The following is a 19,509-nucleotide window of genomic DNA, read 5'->3' as shown; positions in this document are numbered from 1 at the left end:
GATGTGGGGTGGACCAGGGAGTGGGGTCCTGATTGGGGGGGGAATTGGGCCCCCAAGTTGGTTGGGGGGGTGCAGGCAGGGGAAGGGGCCCCTGATGCCCCTGCTCCTAGAGGGCGAGGGGGGAGGGAATCAGGGCCTGACTCCCCCCAGAGCCATTCACCAGGGCTGTTTTTTTATACAGATGTCTCTTGGGGGGGCGGGGTTTGTCTCGGGGGGGGTGGGGTTTGCTGTCCTGCCCATAGAGGGGGCTGCCTCCCCCCCCCCCCCCCTCCCTGCACAGACTTTCTTATTAAAGTGCAATTTATTTTACTGCAGCTGTGTTCCCCTCCCCCAGCCTTGTTTGTTCTTGGGCGGGGGAGGGGGTATTGGGCAGGGCCGGGCCACCTGGCTGCTGTGGGGGGCCACCGGCCATGCTGGGCCCATGGGGAAAGGGAGGCATTGGTCATGCCACATCCCCAGCTCTGATTGCCCTGGGGCTGCCAGCACCTGTGTCCCTCCTCTCTGCCCCCCAGGGGCTCCCCAGAAAGCTGGGCCCCAGCACCCCCAGTGCCCAGCTCCCTCCTACTGCAGGGAGTCTGTGGGTCTGGGCCCCCTGCAGCAATGAGAGCCGCTGGAGACCCACTCTCCCCTGGGCTAATGGGACGAGTTGCAGTGAGAATCTGGACCCCCTCCCCCACAGCTCCCCATGCAGTGCCCAGGGCTTGGGGCTACCCCTCCCCAAATGTAGATGGGGCTCCTGGTCATGCAGCCATAGGTGGGGGGAGGGGATTGAGGGGCACCAGCAGAGCTGAGTGGGGAGGGGCAGGAGTGAGGGGAGCCCAGGGCTGGTTTACCTAGGGGCTGTGGGTGGGGATTGAGGGTCACTGGTGGAGCTTGGGGCGTGGGGGCAGGAGAACTCAGGTCTGGGTTTATCCAGAGGCTGCGGGTCCCCCAGTGTCACTGCAACCCTACACTGACATTCTCTAGCAGGGCTCATTCCCTGTTTGGAGCGGGGGCATCTCCAGCAGCCGCTTCCTCCCCCTCTCCCAGCTGAAAGAAGTGAGAACGAAAAACATCAGTTAAAAGAAACACACATTTCCCACCCCCAACCCCACCCCCGGCTGCAGGAAGACCTGGGCCCTGGGGCCCATCGCCCTGGTCTCCTGGCCTTGGGGGTGTCTCCAGAATCTCAGCCTTCAGCTGAAAATACAGTTCTGCTTCGAGCCCCTGCAAGTGGGGAGAAAAGCTGAAAACTCTGGGGAGCTGCCCCGGGGTACAGGCGACACTGCCTGAGTCTGCTGAGAGCCTGAGCCCAGTGCTTGGAATGGGGGGAGAACTGTCCCAGGTGTGAGCAATGCTGCCTGAGTCTGCCAAGAGCCTGAGCTTCACTTGGCAGAGCTAGGCCAGGTCCTGGGGGGGAGGAGAGGGGGTGTCACTGGGTCCAAGTCTCGTAAAGCTGGGTCTGATCCTTGGCTAACTCAACAGGCAGAGAAAGTTCCTGGTCTTCCAGCCCAGCAGCATTTCAGGGACTTTGGGTGTGGCCGCCCTGCCTGGGCCCCTGGTGTCCTCCCCGGCTCTCCGGTTGCCATCAGAGCTGCCGCAGGCCTTGTGCACCTTCCTGGCTGGGGGTGCCCAGAGAAAGCTGCGGTGTGAGGCTGGCCAGGGCCTCCACATGTAGCCTGTTCGCCTGGGGCAAGGGGCAGTAGCCAAACCAGGAATAAAGCCCAGGAGTCCTGGCTCCCATCCACCTCCCCTGGATCCGCCCCACTAGCCCCCACTGCCCTCCCAGAGCTCCCACCGAACCCAGGAGTCCTGGCTCCCAGCCCAGGGCTTGAAGCCATGCCAGGGGGCCCATCATCCTCACCCCAACGGGATGCCAAGCAGCCCAGCTGTTGGGTGGAGTCGCCTGGCTCCATGCCTGTTAAACATAACACAGCCTGGGGTGAGAGTCTCTTCGAGTCTTTCACTCGCCTGTCGGGGCGGGGCCTGTGCTCCATCCAGAGAGGGCTGCGTGCCAAGTGGGGGGTCCCTGGGGAGTTTAGCTGCTACCCTGGGGAAAGGGGATTTGAATGGCCCCGCTCCGGTAACCCTCCCGCGGGTCTGGTTTGCTCTGCGATCGGCGCTATCGCAGCCAACCACCAGGTGGCGCTGCTGTCTCCTGTCGCCTCCAACTCTCGAGTTCTCTGCTGGGGGTTTTAGGGCTTGTGCGTCGGGACTCCTGGGTTCTATCCCTGGGAAAGGGAGGGGGATCTGGTGGGTTAGAGCAGAGGGGCTGGGAGCCAGGACTGCTGGGTTCTGTGTCTGGCTCAGGGGGTGGAGGGGGATCTGGTGGGTTAGAGCAGAGGGGCTGGGAGCCAGGACTCCTGGGTTCTATCCCTGGGAAAGGGAGGGGGATCTGGTGGGTTAGAGCAGAGGGGCTGGGAGCCAGGACTCCTGGGTTCTGTGTCTGGCTCAGGGGGTGGAGGGGGATCTGGTGGGTTAGAGCAGAGGGGCTGGGAGCCAGGACTCCTGGGATCTATCCCTGGGAAAGGGAGGGGGATCTGGTGGGTTAGAGCAGAGGGGCTGGGAGCCAGGACTGCTGGGTTCTGTGTCTGGCTCAGGGGGTGGAGGGGGATCTGGTGGGTTAGAGCAGAGGGGCTGGGAGCCAGGACTCCTGGGTTCTATCCCTGGGAAAGGGAGGGGGATCTGGTGGGTTAGAGCAGAGGGGCTGGGAGCCAGGACTCCTGGGTTCTGTGTCTGGCTCAGGGGGTGGAGGGGGATCTGGTGGGTTAGAGCAGAGGGGCTGGGAGCCAGGACTCTTGGGATCTATCCTGGGAAAGGGAGGGGGATCTGGTGGGTTAGAGCAGAGGGGCTGGGAGCCAGGACTCCTGGGTTCTATCCCTGGGAAAGGGAGGGGGATCTGGTGGATTAGAGCAGAGGGGCTTGGGAGCCAGGACTCCTGGGATCTATCCCTGGGAAAGGGAGGGGGATCTGGTGGGTTAGAGCAGAGGGGCTGGGAGCCAGGACTCCTGGGTTCTGTGTCTGGCTCAGGGGGTGGAGGGGGATCTGGTGGGTTAGAGCAGAGGGGCTGGGAGCCAGGACTCCTGGGTTCTATCCCTGGGAAAGGGAGGGGGATCTGGTGGGTTAGAGCAGAGGGGCTGGGAGCCAGGACTCCTGGGTTCTATCCCTGGGAAAGGGAGGGGGATCTGGTGGGTTAGAGCAGAGGGGCTGGGAGCCAGGACTCCTGGGATCTATCCCTGGGAAAGGAAGGGGGATCTGGTGGGTTAGAGCAGAGGGGCTGGGAGCCAGGACTGCTGGGTTCTGTGTCTGGCTCAGGGGGTGGAGGGGGATCTGGTGGGTTAGAGCAGAGGGGCTGGGAGCCAGGACTCCTGGGTTCTATCCCTGGGAAAGGGAGGGGGATCTGGTGGGTTAGAGCAGAGGGGCTGGGAGCCAGGACTCCTGGGTTCTGTGTCTGGCTCAGGGGGTGGAGGGGGATCTGGTGGGTTAGAGCAGAGGGGCTGGGAGCCAGGACTCTTGGGATCTATCCTGGGAAAGGGAGGGGGATCTGGTGGGTTAGAGCAGAGGGGCTGGGAGCCAGGACTCCTGGGATCTATCCCTGGGAAAGGGAGGGGGATCTGGTGGGTTAGAGCAGAGGGGCTGGGAGCCAGGACTGCTGGGTTCTGTGTCTGGCTCAGGGGGTGGAGGGGGATCTGGTGGGTTAGAGCAGAGGGGCTGGGAGCCAGGACTCCTGGGTTCTATCCCTGGGAAAGGGAGGGGGATCTGGTGGGTTAGAGCAGAGGGGCTGGGAGCCAGGACTCCTGGGTTCTGTGTCTGGCTCAGGGGGTGGAGGGGGATCTGGTGGGTTAGAGCAGAGGGGCTGGGAGCCAGGACTCCTGGGATCTATCCCTGGGAAAGGGAGGGGGATCTGGTGGGTTAGAGCAGAGGGGCTGGGAGCCAGGACTGCTGGGTTCTGTGTCTGGCTCAGGGGGTGGAGGGGGATCTGGTGGGTTAGAGCAGAGGGGCTGGGAGCCAGGACTCCTGGGTTCTATCCCTGGGAAAGGGAGGGGGATCTGGTGGGTTAGAGCAGAGGGGCTGGGAGCCAGGACTCCTGGGTTCTGTGTCTGGCTCAGGGGGTGGAGGGGGATCTGGTGGGTTAGAGCAGAGGGGCTGGGAGCCAGGACTCTTGGGATCTATCCTGGGAAAGGGAGGGGGATCTGGTGGGTTAGAGCAGAGGGGCTGGGAGCCAGGACTCCTGGGTTCTATCCCTGGGAAAGGGAGGGGGATCTGGTGGATTAGAGCAGAGGGGCTTGGGAGCCAGGACTCCTGGGTTCTATCCCTGGGAAAGGGAGGGGGATCTGGTGGGTTAGAGCAGAGGGGCTGGGAGCCAGGACTCCTGGGCTCTGTGTCTGGCTCAGGGGGTTGAGGGGGATCTGGTGGGTTAGAGCAGAGGGGCTGGGAGCCAGGACTCCTGGGATCTATCCTGGGAAAGGGAGGGGGATCTGGTGGGTTAGAGCAGAGGGGCTGGGAGCCAGGACTCCTGGGTTCTATCCCTGGGAAAGGGAGGGGGATCTGGTGGATTAGAGCAGAGGGGCTGGGAGCCAGGACTCCTGGGTTCTATCCCTGGGAAAGGGAGGGGGATCTGGTGGGTTAGAGCAGAGGGGCTGGGAGCCAGGACTCCTGGGTTCTATCCCTGGGAAAGGGAGGGGGATCTGGTGGGTTAGAGCAGAGGGGCTGGGAGCCAGGACTCCTGGGTTCTATCCCTGGGAAAGGGAGGGGGATCTGGTGGGTTAGAGCAGAGGGGCTGGGAGCCAGGACTCCTGGGTTCTATCCCTGGGAAAGGGAGGGGGATCTGGTGGGTTAGAGCAGAGGGGCTGGGAGCCAGGACTCCTGGGCTCTGTGTCTGGCTCAGGGGGTTGAGGGGGATCTGGTGGGTTAGAGCAGAGGGGCTTGGGAGCCAGGACTCCTGGGATCTATCCCTGGGAAAGGGAGGGGGATCTGGTGGGTTAGAGCAGAGGGGCTGGGAGCCAGGACTCCTGGGTTCTATCCCTGGGAAAGGGAGGGGGATCTGGTGGGTTAGAGCAGAGGGGCTGGGAGCCAGGACTCCTGGGTTCTATCCCTGGGAAAGGGAGGGGGATCTGGTGGGTTAGAGCAGAGGGGCTGGGAGCCAGGACTCCTGGGCTCTGTGTCTGGCTCAGGGGGTTGAGGGGGATCTGGTGGGTTAGAGCAGAGGGGCTTGGGAGCCAGGACTCCTGGGATCTATCCCTGGGAAAGGGAGGGGGATCTGGTGGGTTAGAGCAGAGGGGCTGGGAGCCAGGACTCCTGGGTTCTGTGTCTGTTTCAGGGGGTGGAGGGGGATCTGGTGGGTTAGAGCAGAGGGGCTTGGGAGCCAGGACTCCTGGGTTCTGTCCCTGGCTCAGGGAGTGAAGAGGGATCTGGTGGATTAGAGCAGAGGGGCTGAGAGCCAGGATTCCTGGGTTCTGTCCCTGGCTCAGGGAGTGAAGAGGGATCTGGTGGATTAGAGCAGAGGGGCTGGGAGCCAGGACTCCTGGGTTCTGTGTCTGGGAAAGGGAGGGAGAACTGGTGGGTTAGAGCAGAGGGGCTGAGAGCCAGGACTCCTGGGTTCTATCCCTGGGAAAGGGAGGGAGAACTGGTGGGTTAGAGAGGAGGGGCTGGGAACCAGGACTCCTGGGTTTTGTCCCTAGGTCTAAGAGGAGAGTGGGGCCTGGGGGTAGAGCAGGTGGCACTGGGGCCAGAATGTGTGTGTGAGTGAGGAATCATGCATGCATTGTTGTTGGTCTCTGTGGGTCTGTGCATGCATTTTTCCTCGCATGTTGCAGCTGGAACATGTGGGTGTGCTTTTGCACCTGTGCATTTGGCACTGAGTGTACAGTTCGGTGCATGGAGGGGGTGCATTTTTGCACGAATCCATGTGCATGCATGTCACAGATCCACAGGAGAGCCCTGCAGTGGGGCCGGATCTCATGAGCCCCTCTCCAGTAGGACCCAATGCCATAATAGTAGGAGTGGGTGAAATGTACTTTGTTGCTGGTGAACAAATACCCCAGACTGCGGCGGTTTTCAGGAACACACGAAATCTCCCATCCGTTTGGCAGAAAGAGAATCTCAGCAATGCAAAGCCTGTCTGTCTGGTTTTAAATGAAAGTTTTCATGCTTCAGGTTAAGCAAGGAATAGAAAGAGATTTCCTGTCTAGTATGACAGGAGTGAAAGTGTGTTTGTACATGGCTTAAGCAAGATTTGTTTGATTCTTTCAGTGAGAAAAATTGTGTCTGAATTCTGTTTATATAGATCATATCGTCACCCACCGGTTTTATGCTGGTTTTTTTAGCAGCGTGGGGGAATCTGTCTTTTTTGCGGGATTTGCAGGATCGAAGATTTCTGGGATGAAAATAGAAGAAATGCGGGAGCAGGTAGGAGCAGGTCTTGCAGGTGGGATGCGCAGGGGTCTGTCATGCATGTATCGCTAGCGGCCCATGCGTGAATTTTTGCTTGCATGTTGCTGCGGGACTGTGTGGGTGTGCGTTTGCCCGTGTGCATTTGGAGCTGAGTAGGCATCTCTGTGCATGGGGGGGGTGTATTTTTGCACGAATCCACGTGTGCACGTGTCACAGATCCAGGGGGTCAGCCCTGGGGAGGCCCCCTTCAGCGTGTCAGTTCCCCCACACACACATGCTAGGAGCAACCACTTGGCTTCACCGCCTCCTGGGACCTAACCTCGGAGTCTTCCACCCCCCTGTGTCACGCCAAGAACAGAAAGTTATGGCCTGGTCAGTCTGGAGTCCTCTGACCCTGCTCTAACTCCAGTCCAGACGCTTCTCGCTTCCAGCAGCCCCACAAGTAACAACCCACCAGACCCCTCCTCAGCCTTTTGTTCCCCGGCTTGTCAGACCCTCCTGGCTCCCTGCTGCGGGGTCCATCCACGAGTATTAGCTGCTAGGTGCCAAATGACCAGGCAGTTGGTATGGCCACTATCTTCTCAGAGGCTCCATGGGTGTGGGGCCCAGGCAGGTAGGTGTCAACCACATGAGGCTTTCTGCAAAGAGTAAATAACCTTTTCCCACCTCCTGGGGAACCATGCACCACTTTGGGGAAACTGAGGCACACGCCACATTCCCACAAAATATGTCAGAAAAGTGCCCCACTGTCCCAGCGCGTTGCTGCAGCTGCATGGCTGTGGGCGTGCGTTGGTAAGATAAGGCTGCAGAGGCAAATATTTGTGCCTTGGTGCACCACTTTGTGTGCGTGCACGCACATGCATTGCCGTACAGGCATTTGTGTGGGCAGGTGCATTCATTTGTGTGCTGTGCATTTGCAGAGGGGGATGTGTACATGCAGTTTTCTTGGTGCCTTTGTGAAAAAGGTGTGTGTATGCATCCTGGGGGTGTATTTTTGTGAGTATATGTGTGTGTGTATATTTGCAGAGGCATCTGTGCACAAAGGTGTGTGCTTTTTTTTACTGCTTTGCGTTTGTGTGTGTCGGGGATCTCTTGTCCCAGACAGCTCAGGTTTCCTTGTCCGACCGCAAAGAAACAGGCAACGACCAGCAAGAATCCCACTACCAAATTCTTTATTGTAGCATGCCATGCAACAGAGAACTGCCCATCTCACTCCATACAGAACCAGCCCCCCTTCACAAATTCAAACTGCTTTTTATTAGCTAGTCCGCCGCGTCATCACTTACGTCCTGTCATCACTGCACCTTCCCAGCATTTGTTCCCAGCATACAAAACAAAGAACAACTGTTACTTCTTGATAACTTCATGCTTAGTACAAAAAAGAATACATGTTACTTTAAACAGTGTCTGTAAGCATTTTTCTTTCCCAGCCCCTACAAGCATCTCTTATCTAGCAAGGTCACACAGATGTCTGTGCTGGCCTGTCTACCCCAGCCAGTAAATTAACCAGTAGGCCTCGCTGTGTTGGTGCTAAGCTGAACTAGGCCAGAACCACACTCATCAATTCCCCCCTTTGTTCCTAGAGGACCCACTAAGGGGACTCGAGGAACACAACTTAGGTTACATGATAAGGTAGCATACCCAACATGAAATGTTACTCAGTGCTGGCATACGGGCTTTCATTTCATGAGCAAAGCGAAGAAAGGCATTATGTTCATATCCCCTAGTTAATCCAACCACCACAAAAGAAAAACAACGAACAATGCACAAATGAGTCCACCAACTTCCCAGGTGACTATTCGCTGCCATTCCTTGGAGAATGGGCACCAGTATACTTCTTCTGGAGTTTTAGCCTCAGGTCGCCCAAAGGGGTAGCAGTCCATGTGTCCTGGGCACGGTGGTCGTCTGCTTCTGGCTCACCCAGGTCACAATGGGGTGAACGTGCGTGGCTCCCTCGAAGTCTGACGCCTTCTGCTTCTGGGAAACCCTTTACCAGGTCGGGCTCCCTAGCAAGGCTCTGTTTGACTCTGGTATGATGAATCCACGTGGGAAGTTCCTTGACCCGAACAGCAGTAGAGCTCCCCAGGATCATCTCGAATGGTCCTAGCCACTGGGGTTGAAGTGGAGTCTCTCGGTGAGCTTTGATCCACACCGGGTCACCTGGCGAAATAGAACAAACAGCTTCCCCCAATGGTAAAGACTGAGACTGTGCTGAGTACTGTTGTAATGCAGTTAAATGCTGCTGCAAAGCTTTTACATAAGCTTCTGTTTCACAAGTCAGATCAGTGTCAGTAGGTATTGAAACCAGAGAAGTAAAGGAAGGTGGTACATGTCCAAAAAGTATCTCAAAGGCGCTACCTTAGTCCTAGAATTCGAGGGGGGTCCAGACAATATACTTGAGACCATTTCATCTTAAGTTCCTGACACAGCTTAGTTAGGGCGGTCTTTAGAGTTCCATTCACAGGCTCCACCTGGCCTGAGCTCTGAGGGTGCCGGGGGCATGAAAAACCCATTTTGTTCCAACCGTCTCAGTAAGTTCCTTGCGAATTTTTGCTGTAAAATGCGTTCCCTGATCAGAATCAATTTTTTCAGGAGGGCCGAATCTTGGCATGATCTCTTTAAGAAGCACCTTGCAAGCTGCTTTGGCTGTGTCTTGGACAGTGGGAAAGGCCTCTACCCATCCTGAAAGTTGATCCACAATCACTAACAGATGTTTCTTTCCTTCTGAAGAAGGTAAATCAGTCAAATCAATTTGAATGTGTTGCAGGGGCCTATGAGCCCATTTGCGCCCACCAGGTGGCACTTGTTGGCATGTTCCCTTAGGATTACATTGCTGACAAAGAATACAACTTTCCACTACTCTTCTGGCCATTTCACTTAATCCAGGGGATACAAACTGCCTAAGAATGATTTGAACCATTTTATTCGCTCCTAGATGGGTGTTAACTATGAAGCTTTTGTAGCACCTCACGCTGATAGCTTCTAGGTAGGATAGGACGATCATCACATTCCCAGGTTCCCACTGAATTAGGTTGTGCACCCCACTTTTCCCATGTTGCCTTTTCAGTATCTGAAGCTTGTAATTGCCATTGAGCTAAGGGAGAGATCAGGTCCAATTGGGCCCCTCGGAAGGCTGCTGCCTTGGCTGCCCTGCCAATCTCCCTAGGAAGCAGTTCAGCAATTTCTTTTCCGTGGGCAATCTGAGCTCCAGACGAGGTAATGAAACCTCATTCCTTCCAAATTGCACCCGTGGCATGACACACCCCAAAAGCATATTTTGAGTCCGTATAAATATTAACCTTCTTTCCTTTAGCATAGAGGCAGGCTGCAGTCAGGGCTTTCAACTCTGCTGCTTGGGCACTCACCCCGGGAGAAAGAGATTCCCCTCTTAATACAGTCTTGCTATCAGTAACTGCATATCCAGAATATCTAATTCCCTCGCGGACAAAGGCAGATCCATCCACAAACAACTCCATTTCAGGGTCTTGGAGGGGAACATCAGTAAGCTGAGGGCGAGGGGTAGAAATTAAGTCCAAAACCTCCAAACAATCATGCACGTGTCCACTACTTCCCTCCTGGGGCAACAAAGAAGTGGCACATCGTTTGAGGGTTACCCCATGAGTCATTAGGAGAGCAATTTCATATTTTGACAATCATTGGTTAGTCAGATGCTTATGCTGTTGTGAATTTAACAAGCTGGCCACAGCATGAGGCATATGCTGTGTTATTGCTAAGCCGAACTGGGGTGCTAAGCAGAACTTGGCCAGAACCACACTCATCACGTGCATCTGTTTGTGTTGGCAGGCGCATGCATTTGTGCCTAAAGGTGTGTGCACCGATGATGTGTGTTTGCATCCATTGGGGGTGTGCATTTTGTGCAGGAGGGGTGTGGGCATCTGGTGTGTGTGCCTTGTGCATAAGGGGTGTGTATTTTTGCCTACCACTATGTGTGGATTAGCTCAAACACATTGTGTGTATGTGCGTCTGTGGGCATTTGTTTCTCTCCCGTATGTGTGGTGCTTTTGTGCTGGACTCCGTGTTCATGTAGCACGGGTGCGTTGCTTTTCGCATGCACCGACAGGTATTTTGCACGTGTACTGGTGGCTGTGTGCAACCTCACACACGCTTTAGCACTAGTGGGTGTGTGTGGCAGATGTGTTACTGCTCACTCCCTTTCTCCTCCGTTCCCCCCCCCCCAGTGGCACGGGCGGAGGAGGGGTGTGGGCGTGGAAGTGGCTGCAGGTTTCCGATGACCAGGCTCAGTTCCCAAACAGGGAGGGGCTTGGAATAGGCTCCGCCTCCTCTGGGGCAGCAGGGGGGAGGGGTGTACCGGAATGCAAGGCGCAGTGGGTGTGTGGGGACAATGCTTGGCAGAATGGGGTGTCTGGGGGGGCAGTGAAGTGTGAGGATGCAGTGAGGTGCAGTGTGGGAGTGGGGTTCAGTGAGGGGATGCAGTGGAGCGCTGTGCAGGGGCAAGGGGGTGAGGTTCCGTGGGGATGGGGGATGCAGTGTCTGGTGCAGTGTAGTAGAGTGGGGATTATGGGTTATAGTGGGGTGTAGTGATGCAGTGCCTTGCAGTGGGGTGTGAAGGTGCAGTGCCCTGTGCAATTAGGCATGGGGGTGCAGTGATCAGTGCAGTGTGGTGATGCAGTGCCTAGCACAGTGGAGTACGGGGGGGCATGGGGTGTAGTGCCCACCACAGTTATGCATGGAGGTGCAGTGAACAGTGTAGTGTGGTGATTCAGTGCTCAGCATGGGGGGGGCAGTGAGGCATGGAGTGCAGTGGGGTGCAGGGGTGCAGTGCCCTGTGCAGTTTGGCATGGGGGTGCAGTGATATGTGATGCAGTGCCTAGCACAGTGGAATACAGGGAGGCATGGGGTGCAGTGCTGAGTACCGTGGATTACAGTGAGGTGGCGGGGTGCAGTGACTGGTGCAGTGAGGTGTGGTGATGCAGTGCCTAGCGCAGTGGAATACAGGAAGGCATGGGGTGTGGTGCTCTGTACAGTGGGTTGCAGTGGGGCGGGGGTGCAGAGATTAGGTAGGGGAGGTGCAGTGCCAGGCACAGTCTGGGGGTGCAATGACTGGTGCAGTGAGGTGTGGTGATGCAGTGCCTAGCGCAGTGGAGTACAGGGAGGCATGGGGTGCGGTGCTTTGTACAGTGGGTTGCAGTGGGGTGGGGGTGCAGAGGATTGCAGTGAGGTGGGGGAGGTGCAGTGCCAGGCACAGTGGGGAGGCAGTAGTTAATTCCACGGTAGGGGCGGGCTGTGCACTGCGGTGTCTCGCTCCCCCCCCCCCGGGCCGCATCCCTTCCTCTTTTCGAGGGTTTCCTGTCCGTGCTGTCGCTTGGCTCCGTCCCCAGCACCCGGCCCCTCCCGCAGGGACCCCAGCGCCCGGCAGACACCTTCGCACCCCAGCACCATGGGACCTCCGGGCCCCCCACCCCTCCATGCCCTACTAGGCTTGGCCTGGGCACTGCTGGGTGAGTCTGACTCCCTCCCCCGCCACAGCTCTCCCAAACCTCCCCTGCATTGCAGCTCCCCCAGATCTATCCCCTCCCTGCAGCCTCCCTAGACTCCCCCACCAATCAACAGCTCCCCAGCACTCCAGAGGAGCGATGCCTATGGGATGCTGGGGACCCATCCGAGGCTGGGGGGGTGGGGGGCAGGAATGATGGTCCCAGCAGGGTCCTGTCTCGTCCTGCCCTCTGCTGTGGGCTTCCCAACCTCCCTCCCCCCAGGGCCTCCCCTTCTGCACCCCCTGCTGCTTCCCCTTTCCAAGGAGAGACTCAGCAAAGAACAACATGACGGGGTCGGGCAAGGCCAGGACGCCTGGGTTCTCTCCCTAGCTCTGGGAGAAGAGTGGGGTCTAGTGGTTAAAGCAGGGGAGGCTGGGAGCCAGCTAGGAACAGGAGTGTGTGGGTTGGGACAGGGAGCCACAGCTCCTGGGATCCACCCATGCCGGGCCTTGATCAAGTCCTTACCCTTCTCTGTGCCTCAGTTTCCCTTGGCTGAGTGATGTTAATGGGATGGCACAGATGAAGCTAGCAGTGGAAGTGGGGGTGCACAAGCTGTCTGAGTGCCCTGTGGGGCTCAAACTCCTACTTATGGGTCTCCCCTCCCCCCACACTTCTCTGTATCCTTCCTCCTTCAATCTCCAGCCATAACGTGCTTAAAAATACTCAGCCACAAGACTCGAGCTTCCGGCCGTCTCAGCCCTGGCACACCCTGGTCACATTAATGCAATGGAATCCAGGGGTCCAGGTGCCAAGCCCCCCTCTGCTCTAACCACTAGACCCCACTGCCTTCCCAGAGCCAGGGAGAGAACCCAGGAATCCTGGTGCCAGCCCCAGGGGTCTATTGTACATGGGCATCATTGGTACAGTGCCCCAGTGGCATGGTGACCTCAGGGTGTTAGACACAGCCTAAGAGGGAGATGGGGGGCAGGATCCTGCTGTCCCCCAGTACAAACACAGAGCAGGGCCAGGCCTCAAGCGGAGAAACCAGAGCTGTGAAACTGACCACGGGTGGGGTCTGCAGCAGCTAGGGCCAGGCAAACTGATCGGAAACACTTGCACGCGGGGGCGGGGGGTGAGGTGTCATTGCACAGATAGCACATGAGAGCTGAGATCAGAACCGAACCCTGCCCCCGCTGCAGTCAGAGGTGACTCCGGATTGACCCCGAGGAGCTGAGATCAGACCCCAGCTCTGATCCTGCTGCAGTCAGGGGGTGACTCCGGATCGACCCGGGGGAGCTGAGATCAGACCCCAGCTCTGCCCCCGCTGCAGTCAGGAGTGACTCTGGATTGACCCTAGGGAGCTGAGATCAGACCCCAGCCCTGCCCTCGCTGCAGCCAGGGGGTGGCTCCAGATCGACCCCGGGGGAGCTGAGATCAGACCCCAGCCCTGCCCCTGCTGCAGTCAGGGGGTGACTCCGGATCGACCTGGGGGAGGTGAGATCAGACCCCAGCCCTGCCCCCCCTGCAGTCAGGGGTGACTCTGGATTGACCCTAGGGAGCTGAGATCAGACCCCAGCCCTGCCCCCGCTGCAGCCAGGGGGTGGCTCCGAATCGACCCCAGGGGAGCTGAGATCAGACCCCAGCCCTGCCCCTGCTGCAGTCAGGGGGTGACTCCGGATCGACCCCAGGGGAGCTGAGATCAGACCCCAGCCGTGCCCCCACTGCAGTCAGGGGGTGACTCTGGATCGACCAGGGGGAGCTGAGATCAGACCCCAGCCCTGCCCCCGCTGCAGTCAGGGGTGACTCTGGATTGCCCGGGGAGCTGAGATCAGACCCCAGCCCTGCCCCCGCTGCAGTTAGGGGGTGACTCTGGATTGACCCTGGGGAGCTGAGATCAGACCCCAGCTCTGCCCCCCCTGAAGTCAGGGTGTAACATTGGATCGACCCGGGAGAGCTGAGATCAGGACAGTCTCGCAGCTAGGACCTTCGGAAGTGACTTTGCCCCAGGTCTCACAGTGAAACTGGAGCCGTGTCTGTCCCAGGCGGATGTTAGCACAGAGAGCTGGGGAGGGAACATTGGTATTGGATCAAGGTGTGCCGGGGAGCGACAAGCGAGCCAGGGAGCCATAGGCCCCTGGAAACGGACCTTGTGGAGCTTGACCGCTCGGCTCGTCCCAGCAGCCACATGGCCCATAAGAGCGATTCCCTCCCCTGCCTGCCTCCTCATGCTAATAATCCAATTTACACAGCAGTCTGAGGCAGATCTGGGATGAGAACCCAGAAGTCATGGCTCCTGGCCCCCCCCCCACTCTAACCACTAGCCCCCACTTCTCTCTCAGAACTGGAGAGAGAACACAGGAGTCCTGGCCCCCAGACCTGCCTGGCAGAGATGAAAGTAAGCCAGTCCGGTCCGGTATGGTGTACCAGCAAGAGCCAGTACGCCATGCTGGACCGCACCGGCTTCCACTGTGGGGATTGAAAGGGCTTTGGGCTGCCCGCGTCTTTTAATCCCAGTCGTGGCTCTGGCAGCCAGGCTGGGGCTGGGATTTAAAGGGCTCAGAGCTCCCCGCAGCTGTGGGCAGTCCAGAGCCCTTTGAATCCCATCTGTGGCTCTGGCGGTCGGGCAGGGGCTGGGATTTAAAGGGCTCGGGGCTCCCATCAGCGGCAGGAGCTCTGGGCCCTTTAAATCCCTGCCCCAGCCCCACAATGCTCGGGGTTCCCCCCGGTGGCCGGAGCCCCGGGCCCTTTAATTTTCCCCTGAGCCCCGAGGGGCTCCCAGCCACTTCTGCAGCTGGGAGCCCCTGGTTGATTTAAAGGCCCTGGGTCTCCCAGCCACAGCAGGTACCTCAGGACCTTTAAATCTTGAGAGGCCACGCCCCTTCTGGATGAGGCCACGCCCCCCCAGGACTCCTGCAGTACCGGTAAGTCCTGTAAATTACTTTCACCCCTGCCCCCTGGTCTAACCACTAGCTCCCACTTCCCTCCCAGAGCTGGGGAGAGAATGCAGGAGTCCTGGCCCCCAGACCTCCCTGGTCTAACCACTCACTACCTGCACTGTCCTTCCAGAGCTGGGGAGAGAATGCAGGAGTCCTGGTCCCCAGACCCCCCTGCTCTAACTGCTAGCTTCCACTTCCCTCTCAGAGTTGGGGAGAGAACCCAGGAGTCCTGGCTCCCAGCCCCCTCTTCCCCCTGCTCTAACCATTAGACTGAGGATCCTTTTCTTTGTCTTGCAGGTCCTGTTAACGCACAGAGAGGTGAGGAGCCACCCCACACTTAGGGGCTGGAACTCGGGGTGCTGGGGCCTGGCCGTGCCCCCTGACTCGAGGGGGTTTCCACGGTTTCCAGTTTGGTTCAGTGGCTCTCAGCTGCCCCCCACACTCCCACTGCGCAAATTGTTCCAGCGCCCTGCCCCACACCCCATTCTGTCCCTGCCCCCCAGCTCACTTCCCTGCCCCCTGTGTCTTTACTCTCCACTCCCTGCCCCCCACTGCCTCTACTCCCCCACACCCCATTCCTTCCCTGCCCTCTGCGTCTATACTCCCCCACCCCCTCCCTGCCCCCCACTGCCTCTACTCCCCCACCCTGCCCCACACCCTATTCCTTCCCTGCCCCCCTGCATCTCTACTCTTCCACCCCCTCCCTGCCCCCCACTGCCTCTACTCCCCCTCCCTGCCCCACACCCTATTCCTTCCCTGCCCCCCAACTTGCTTCCCTTCCCTGCCTGCCCCCCTGCATCTCTACTCCCCCACCCCCTCCCTGCCCCCACAGCCCTTCTGTGCCCCACCGCTCTGGTCTCAACCCCCTGCTCCCCACACCCCTCGCCTTTTTCCTCCTGCCCCAGCTGCCTACACTCCATTTTATGCCCCCTTTGCCTTCTCTCTCTGCCCCCCACCCCACCGCAGTCCCACACAACCTCCAGCCTTCCCCTCGTGGCCCGCTGCTCCCAACCCCCCTCTCCTTCTCTCCCCGGCCCCCCCAATCTCCTTACCCTCCTCCCCCACATCCTGCCCCTCCCCCACCCTCTCTCCTCTCCCCCCCATACCCCACAGATCCATGGCTCGATGCTCATCTCTCTCTCTCCCCCCTGCCCAGATTGCACTGGCTGCCCCCAGCTGAGCGGGGGGCTGATCGCGGGGCTGATCATTGGGGACCTGCTGCTGACGCTGCTCATCGCTCTGGCTGTCTACTGCCTGGCTGGCAAGATCCACCGCCATCGGGGGAGCGCACAGGGTACGGCACTGGGGAGTGGGCTGGGGCCGAGGGATGAGGTTGGGGGTTGTACAGGGAACGGGGGGCACCCAGGGGATGGGACAGGGGAGGAATTGAGAGGCAACCAGGAGGTGGAGCAGGGGAAGAGTTGGAGGTGCACAGGGTATGGGATTACGGGTCATACAAGGAATGGGGGGCACCCAGAGGATGGAGTTGGGGATCATGTAGGGAATGGGGGCACCCAGGGGATGGGGCGGGGGAGGAATTTGGGGGGTGCACAGGGTATGGGGTTGGGGGTCATACAGGGAACGGGGGGCACCAGGGGATGGGGCAGGAGAGGAATTTGGAGGGTGCACAGGGTATGGGGTTGGGGATCATACAGGGAACGGGATCACCCAGGGGATGGGGTAGGGGATGAATTTGGAGGTGCACAGGGTATGGGTTTGGGGGTCATATAGGGAACGGGGAGCACCCAGGGGATGGGGGCAGGGAAAGGATCAGGGGCAGCCAGGGGATGGTGTTGGGGAGGAATTTGGGGGTGCACAGGGTATGGGGTTGGGGGTCATACAGGGAATGGGGGGCACCCAAGGGATGGGGTTGGGGAGGAATTTGGGGGTGCACAGGGTATGGGGTTGGGGGTCATACAGGGAATGGGGGGCACCCAAGGGATGGAGTTGGGGAGGAATTTCGGGGTGCACAGGGTATGGGGATGGGCATCACCCGGGGATGGGGCGGGGGAAGGATCGGGGGCAGCCAGGGGATGGGGTTGGGGAGGGGGCCAGGGACACCCAGGAAAAGGGGGGGCTCCCAGCGAGAAGGGGTGAGTGGGACTGCATGGGAGGGAGTGTCTCTGCTGCCACCTGCTGGCAGGATGGGCCCTGCTCTTTCTGTGTCCGTCTGTCCCTGTTCACCCCCTGCACACACAGACGGACATTCATTTCTTACCCCCCAGGGGAGGTCAAGAAGCCCCCCGCCCCTGAGACGGAGTCGCCGTACCAGGTGAGCATGACCTGCTGTTTCCACTGGCCCCCCGCCCCTCAACCCCACAATGTATCACCACCAGGCTTGTCTCAGCCACGTGTCAGGGCCCCGCACTGACCAGAGTGCCTGGGGATTTGCCCTCAGTTACAGCCACTAGCTGGCAGGGATCTCGGCTTTTGACTGCTACGAATGATCCTTGGCACCATCACTTACCCTCCCAGACCCTGCACAGGGAGGGGACAGGGAAATAGCATTAGCCCTGTTTGGATATGATTGGGAAACAAAGGCACAGATCAGGATGTGATTTGAATTGGTGGCAGAGCTGGGGATAGAACCCAGGAGTCCTGGCTCCCAGCCCCCCCCACCACTAGACCCCACTGCCCTCCCCACGCTGGGGCAGAATCCAGGAATCCCAGCTCCCAGCCTCCCCCAACCACTAGACCCCACTGCCCTCCCCACACTGGGGTAGAACCTAGGAGTACGGGCTCCCAGGAGCCCTCTCTGACACTCTCCATTTCTCCTCTTGTAGGAGCTCCAGGGTCAGAGATTGGATATTTACAGTGACCTGAAGAAGTCGGGTGCCAATTATTAATGCCCTGTCTCCGTCCCACGCCCGCTCTGCACCCAAACAGCTGGTGCCAGGGTGTCAAATCCATGCAGCCTTCGTTGTTTAGCTCCGTGCCACCCGCTCTGAGCACCATTCCATACAAACATGCAGCCCCCCTAAATCTGCAGCGTTGATCCCACCTCGCATAGGTGCCGACTCCGTGGGTGCTCCGGGGCTGGAGCACCAACAGGGAAAAATTGGTGGATGCTCTGCACCCACCGGCAGCTCCCCAACCCGCCTCCGCCTCCTGCCCTGAGCACGTTGCCACGTCCTTCTTCTCCCCCCTCCCTCCCAGTGCTTGTGCCGCACAACAGCTGTTTCGCCCGGCAAGTGCTAGGAGGGAGGAGGAGGAATGCGCCACGCTCGGGGAAGAGGCGGAGCCATGGCGAGAATTTGGGGAGGGGTCCAATAGGGGCAGGAAGGGGGCGGAGTTGGGGTAGGGCCAGGGCAGGGTGGGGGCCGCAAGCTCCCATGGGCGCCAAGGAAAGTTCTTTTCAGAGATGCATCTCCTCTCTGCTGGACTCATTTAATCTCCAGTTGAAGTGTCCTGCTTGTGTCCGGGTGAGGGGGTCACAAAGACCCTGACCCTGGTCCCTGGTTGTGGGTTTTCGATCTAAACAAAGTTTTTGGACTGGGAATTTCCTTCCTTGCTGGGTTTTCTCCTCGATGTTATTGGTACAATTTCAGCTTTAACGACGTCTTTCCCCAGGGAATTTTCTTAGTCGTTTTTCCTTCACCGACGTTATTGGTACAATTTCAACGTTAGCAACAGGTTTTTTGCTTGGAAATTTCCTGACTTGCTTTTTTTCCATTAAAGTTCTTGGGCTGATGTTAACAAAGTTTTTTGGCTGGAAATTTCCAAAGTTGCTTTTTCACAATTCTTTGTCCTGTTTCTATTTAAATGAATTTTTTAGCTCGTGAATGATCATAGTTTTTTCTCCATTCCATTCCTGTTGCTATCACTGGCCCTAGGTCAGTGTTAAAAGTTTTTTGACTGGTTAAAGCTTGGTTGCCGTTTTTTCCTGGTTAAAGCTATTGGGCCAATTTCCACATTAAGAAAGTTTTTTCAGCCAGGAATTTCTCAAATTTGTTGTTTCTGTTCGTGTTGAAGTGCTTGGTACAATTTCAAGTTTAATAAAGCTGATTTGCTGAGAGTTTCCTCAGAGGCAGATGCATCTGTTGACAGAACAAGGAGCAATGGTCTCAAGTTGCAGTGGGGGAGTCTAGGTTGGATATTAGGAAACACTATTTCCCTAGGAGGGTGGTGAAGCACTGGAATGGGTTAACTAGGGAGGTGGTGGAATCTCCATCCTTAGAGGTGTAACCCTTTTGCCCCTCTGAGTTGGCAGCAACAAGGGCCGGGTTCAGTATCCAGGGGTTCCCTTTCAATAACACAATGCATAACCGGCTCGAGCCCCCACCCAGTGACCTGGGACACTCACATACTGGCCGCCTCTAGGAGGCAATTCTTCCCCTCTCGCAAGCACAGAGTCTGAGTGTAGCAAAATCCTTTTAATAAAGGAGGGAAACAATGCAGCATCACATTGGAGAAACACCACAAACAGGATTATAACACAAACCATAAGCAAAAACCCACCTCCAAGTACGTTTGGCAATGTCCTTTCCCCCTTAGGGTCTTAAGTCCAGTCACCCCAAAGTCCAACAACCCGAAAGTCTCTGGTCAGTGCCACCCCAGAGTTCAAAAGTTTATGTGCAGAGTTTTACTCCCCCTCGAGACTGGGTGGAAATGGGGGGGGCACACACAGGGTGTTAAGGGGCACCCTACGTGGGTCAGGGACAACTGCTCCACCTCTCCGTGGAGTTCTGCTGCAGCCTTCACCACGACCAGCTCCACTCCACCAGCTGTGCCGCTCCTCCAGCCGA

General features: G+C 58.1%; 1 protein-coding gene across 1 annotated transcript; it reads left to right on the top strand.

Annotated features, from left to right (window-relative positions):
• Window positions 1–11,680: 11,680 nt before the first annotated feature.
• On the top strand, window positions 11,681–18,779 carry LOC127037998 (TYRO protein tyrosine kinase-binding protein-like). Its single transcript, XM_050930320.1, has 5 exons — window positions 11,681–11,852; window positions 15,062–15,082; window positions 15,921–16,058; window positions 16,990–17,036; window positions 17,548–18,779. The coding sequence occupies exons 1-5, from the start codon at window positions 11,792–11,794 to the stop codon at window positions 17,608–17,610; spliced, it is 330 nt and encodes a 109-aa protein (XP_050786277.1). The 5' UTR covers window positions 11,681–11,791; the 3' UTR covers window positions 17,611–18,779.
• The last annotated feature ends 730 nt before the right edge of the window (window positions 18,780–19,509 follow it).

Source organism: Gopherus flavomarginatus, chromosome 20 (assembly GCF_025201925.1).
Source record: "Gopherus flavomarginatus isolate rGopFla2 chromosome 20, rGopFla2.mat.asm, whole genome shotgun sequence".
NCBI classification, from domain to species: domain Eukaryota; kingdom Metazoa; phylum Chordata; order Testudines; family Testudinidae; genus Gopherus; species Gopherus flavomarginatus.
Note: the sequence above shows the minus strand (reverse complement) of the source record. Positions and strands in the feature narration are given on the sequence as shown.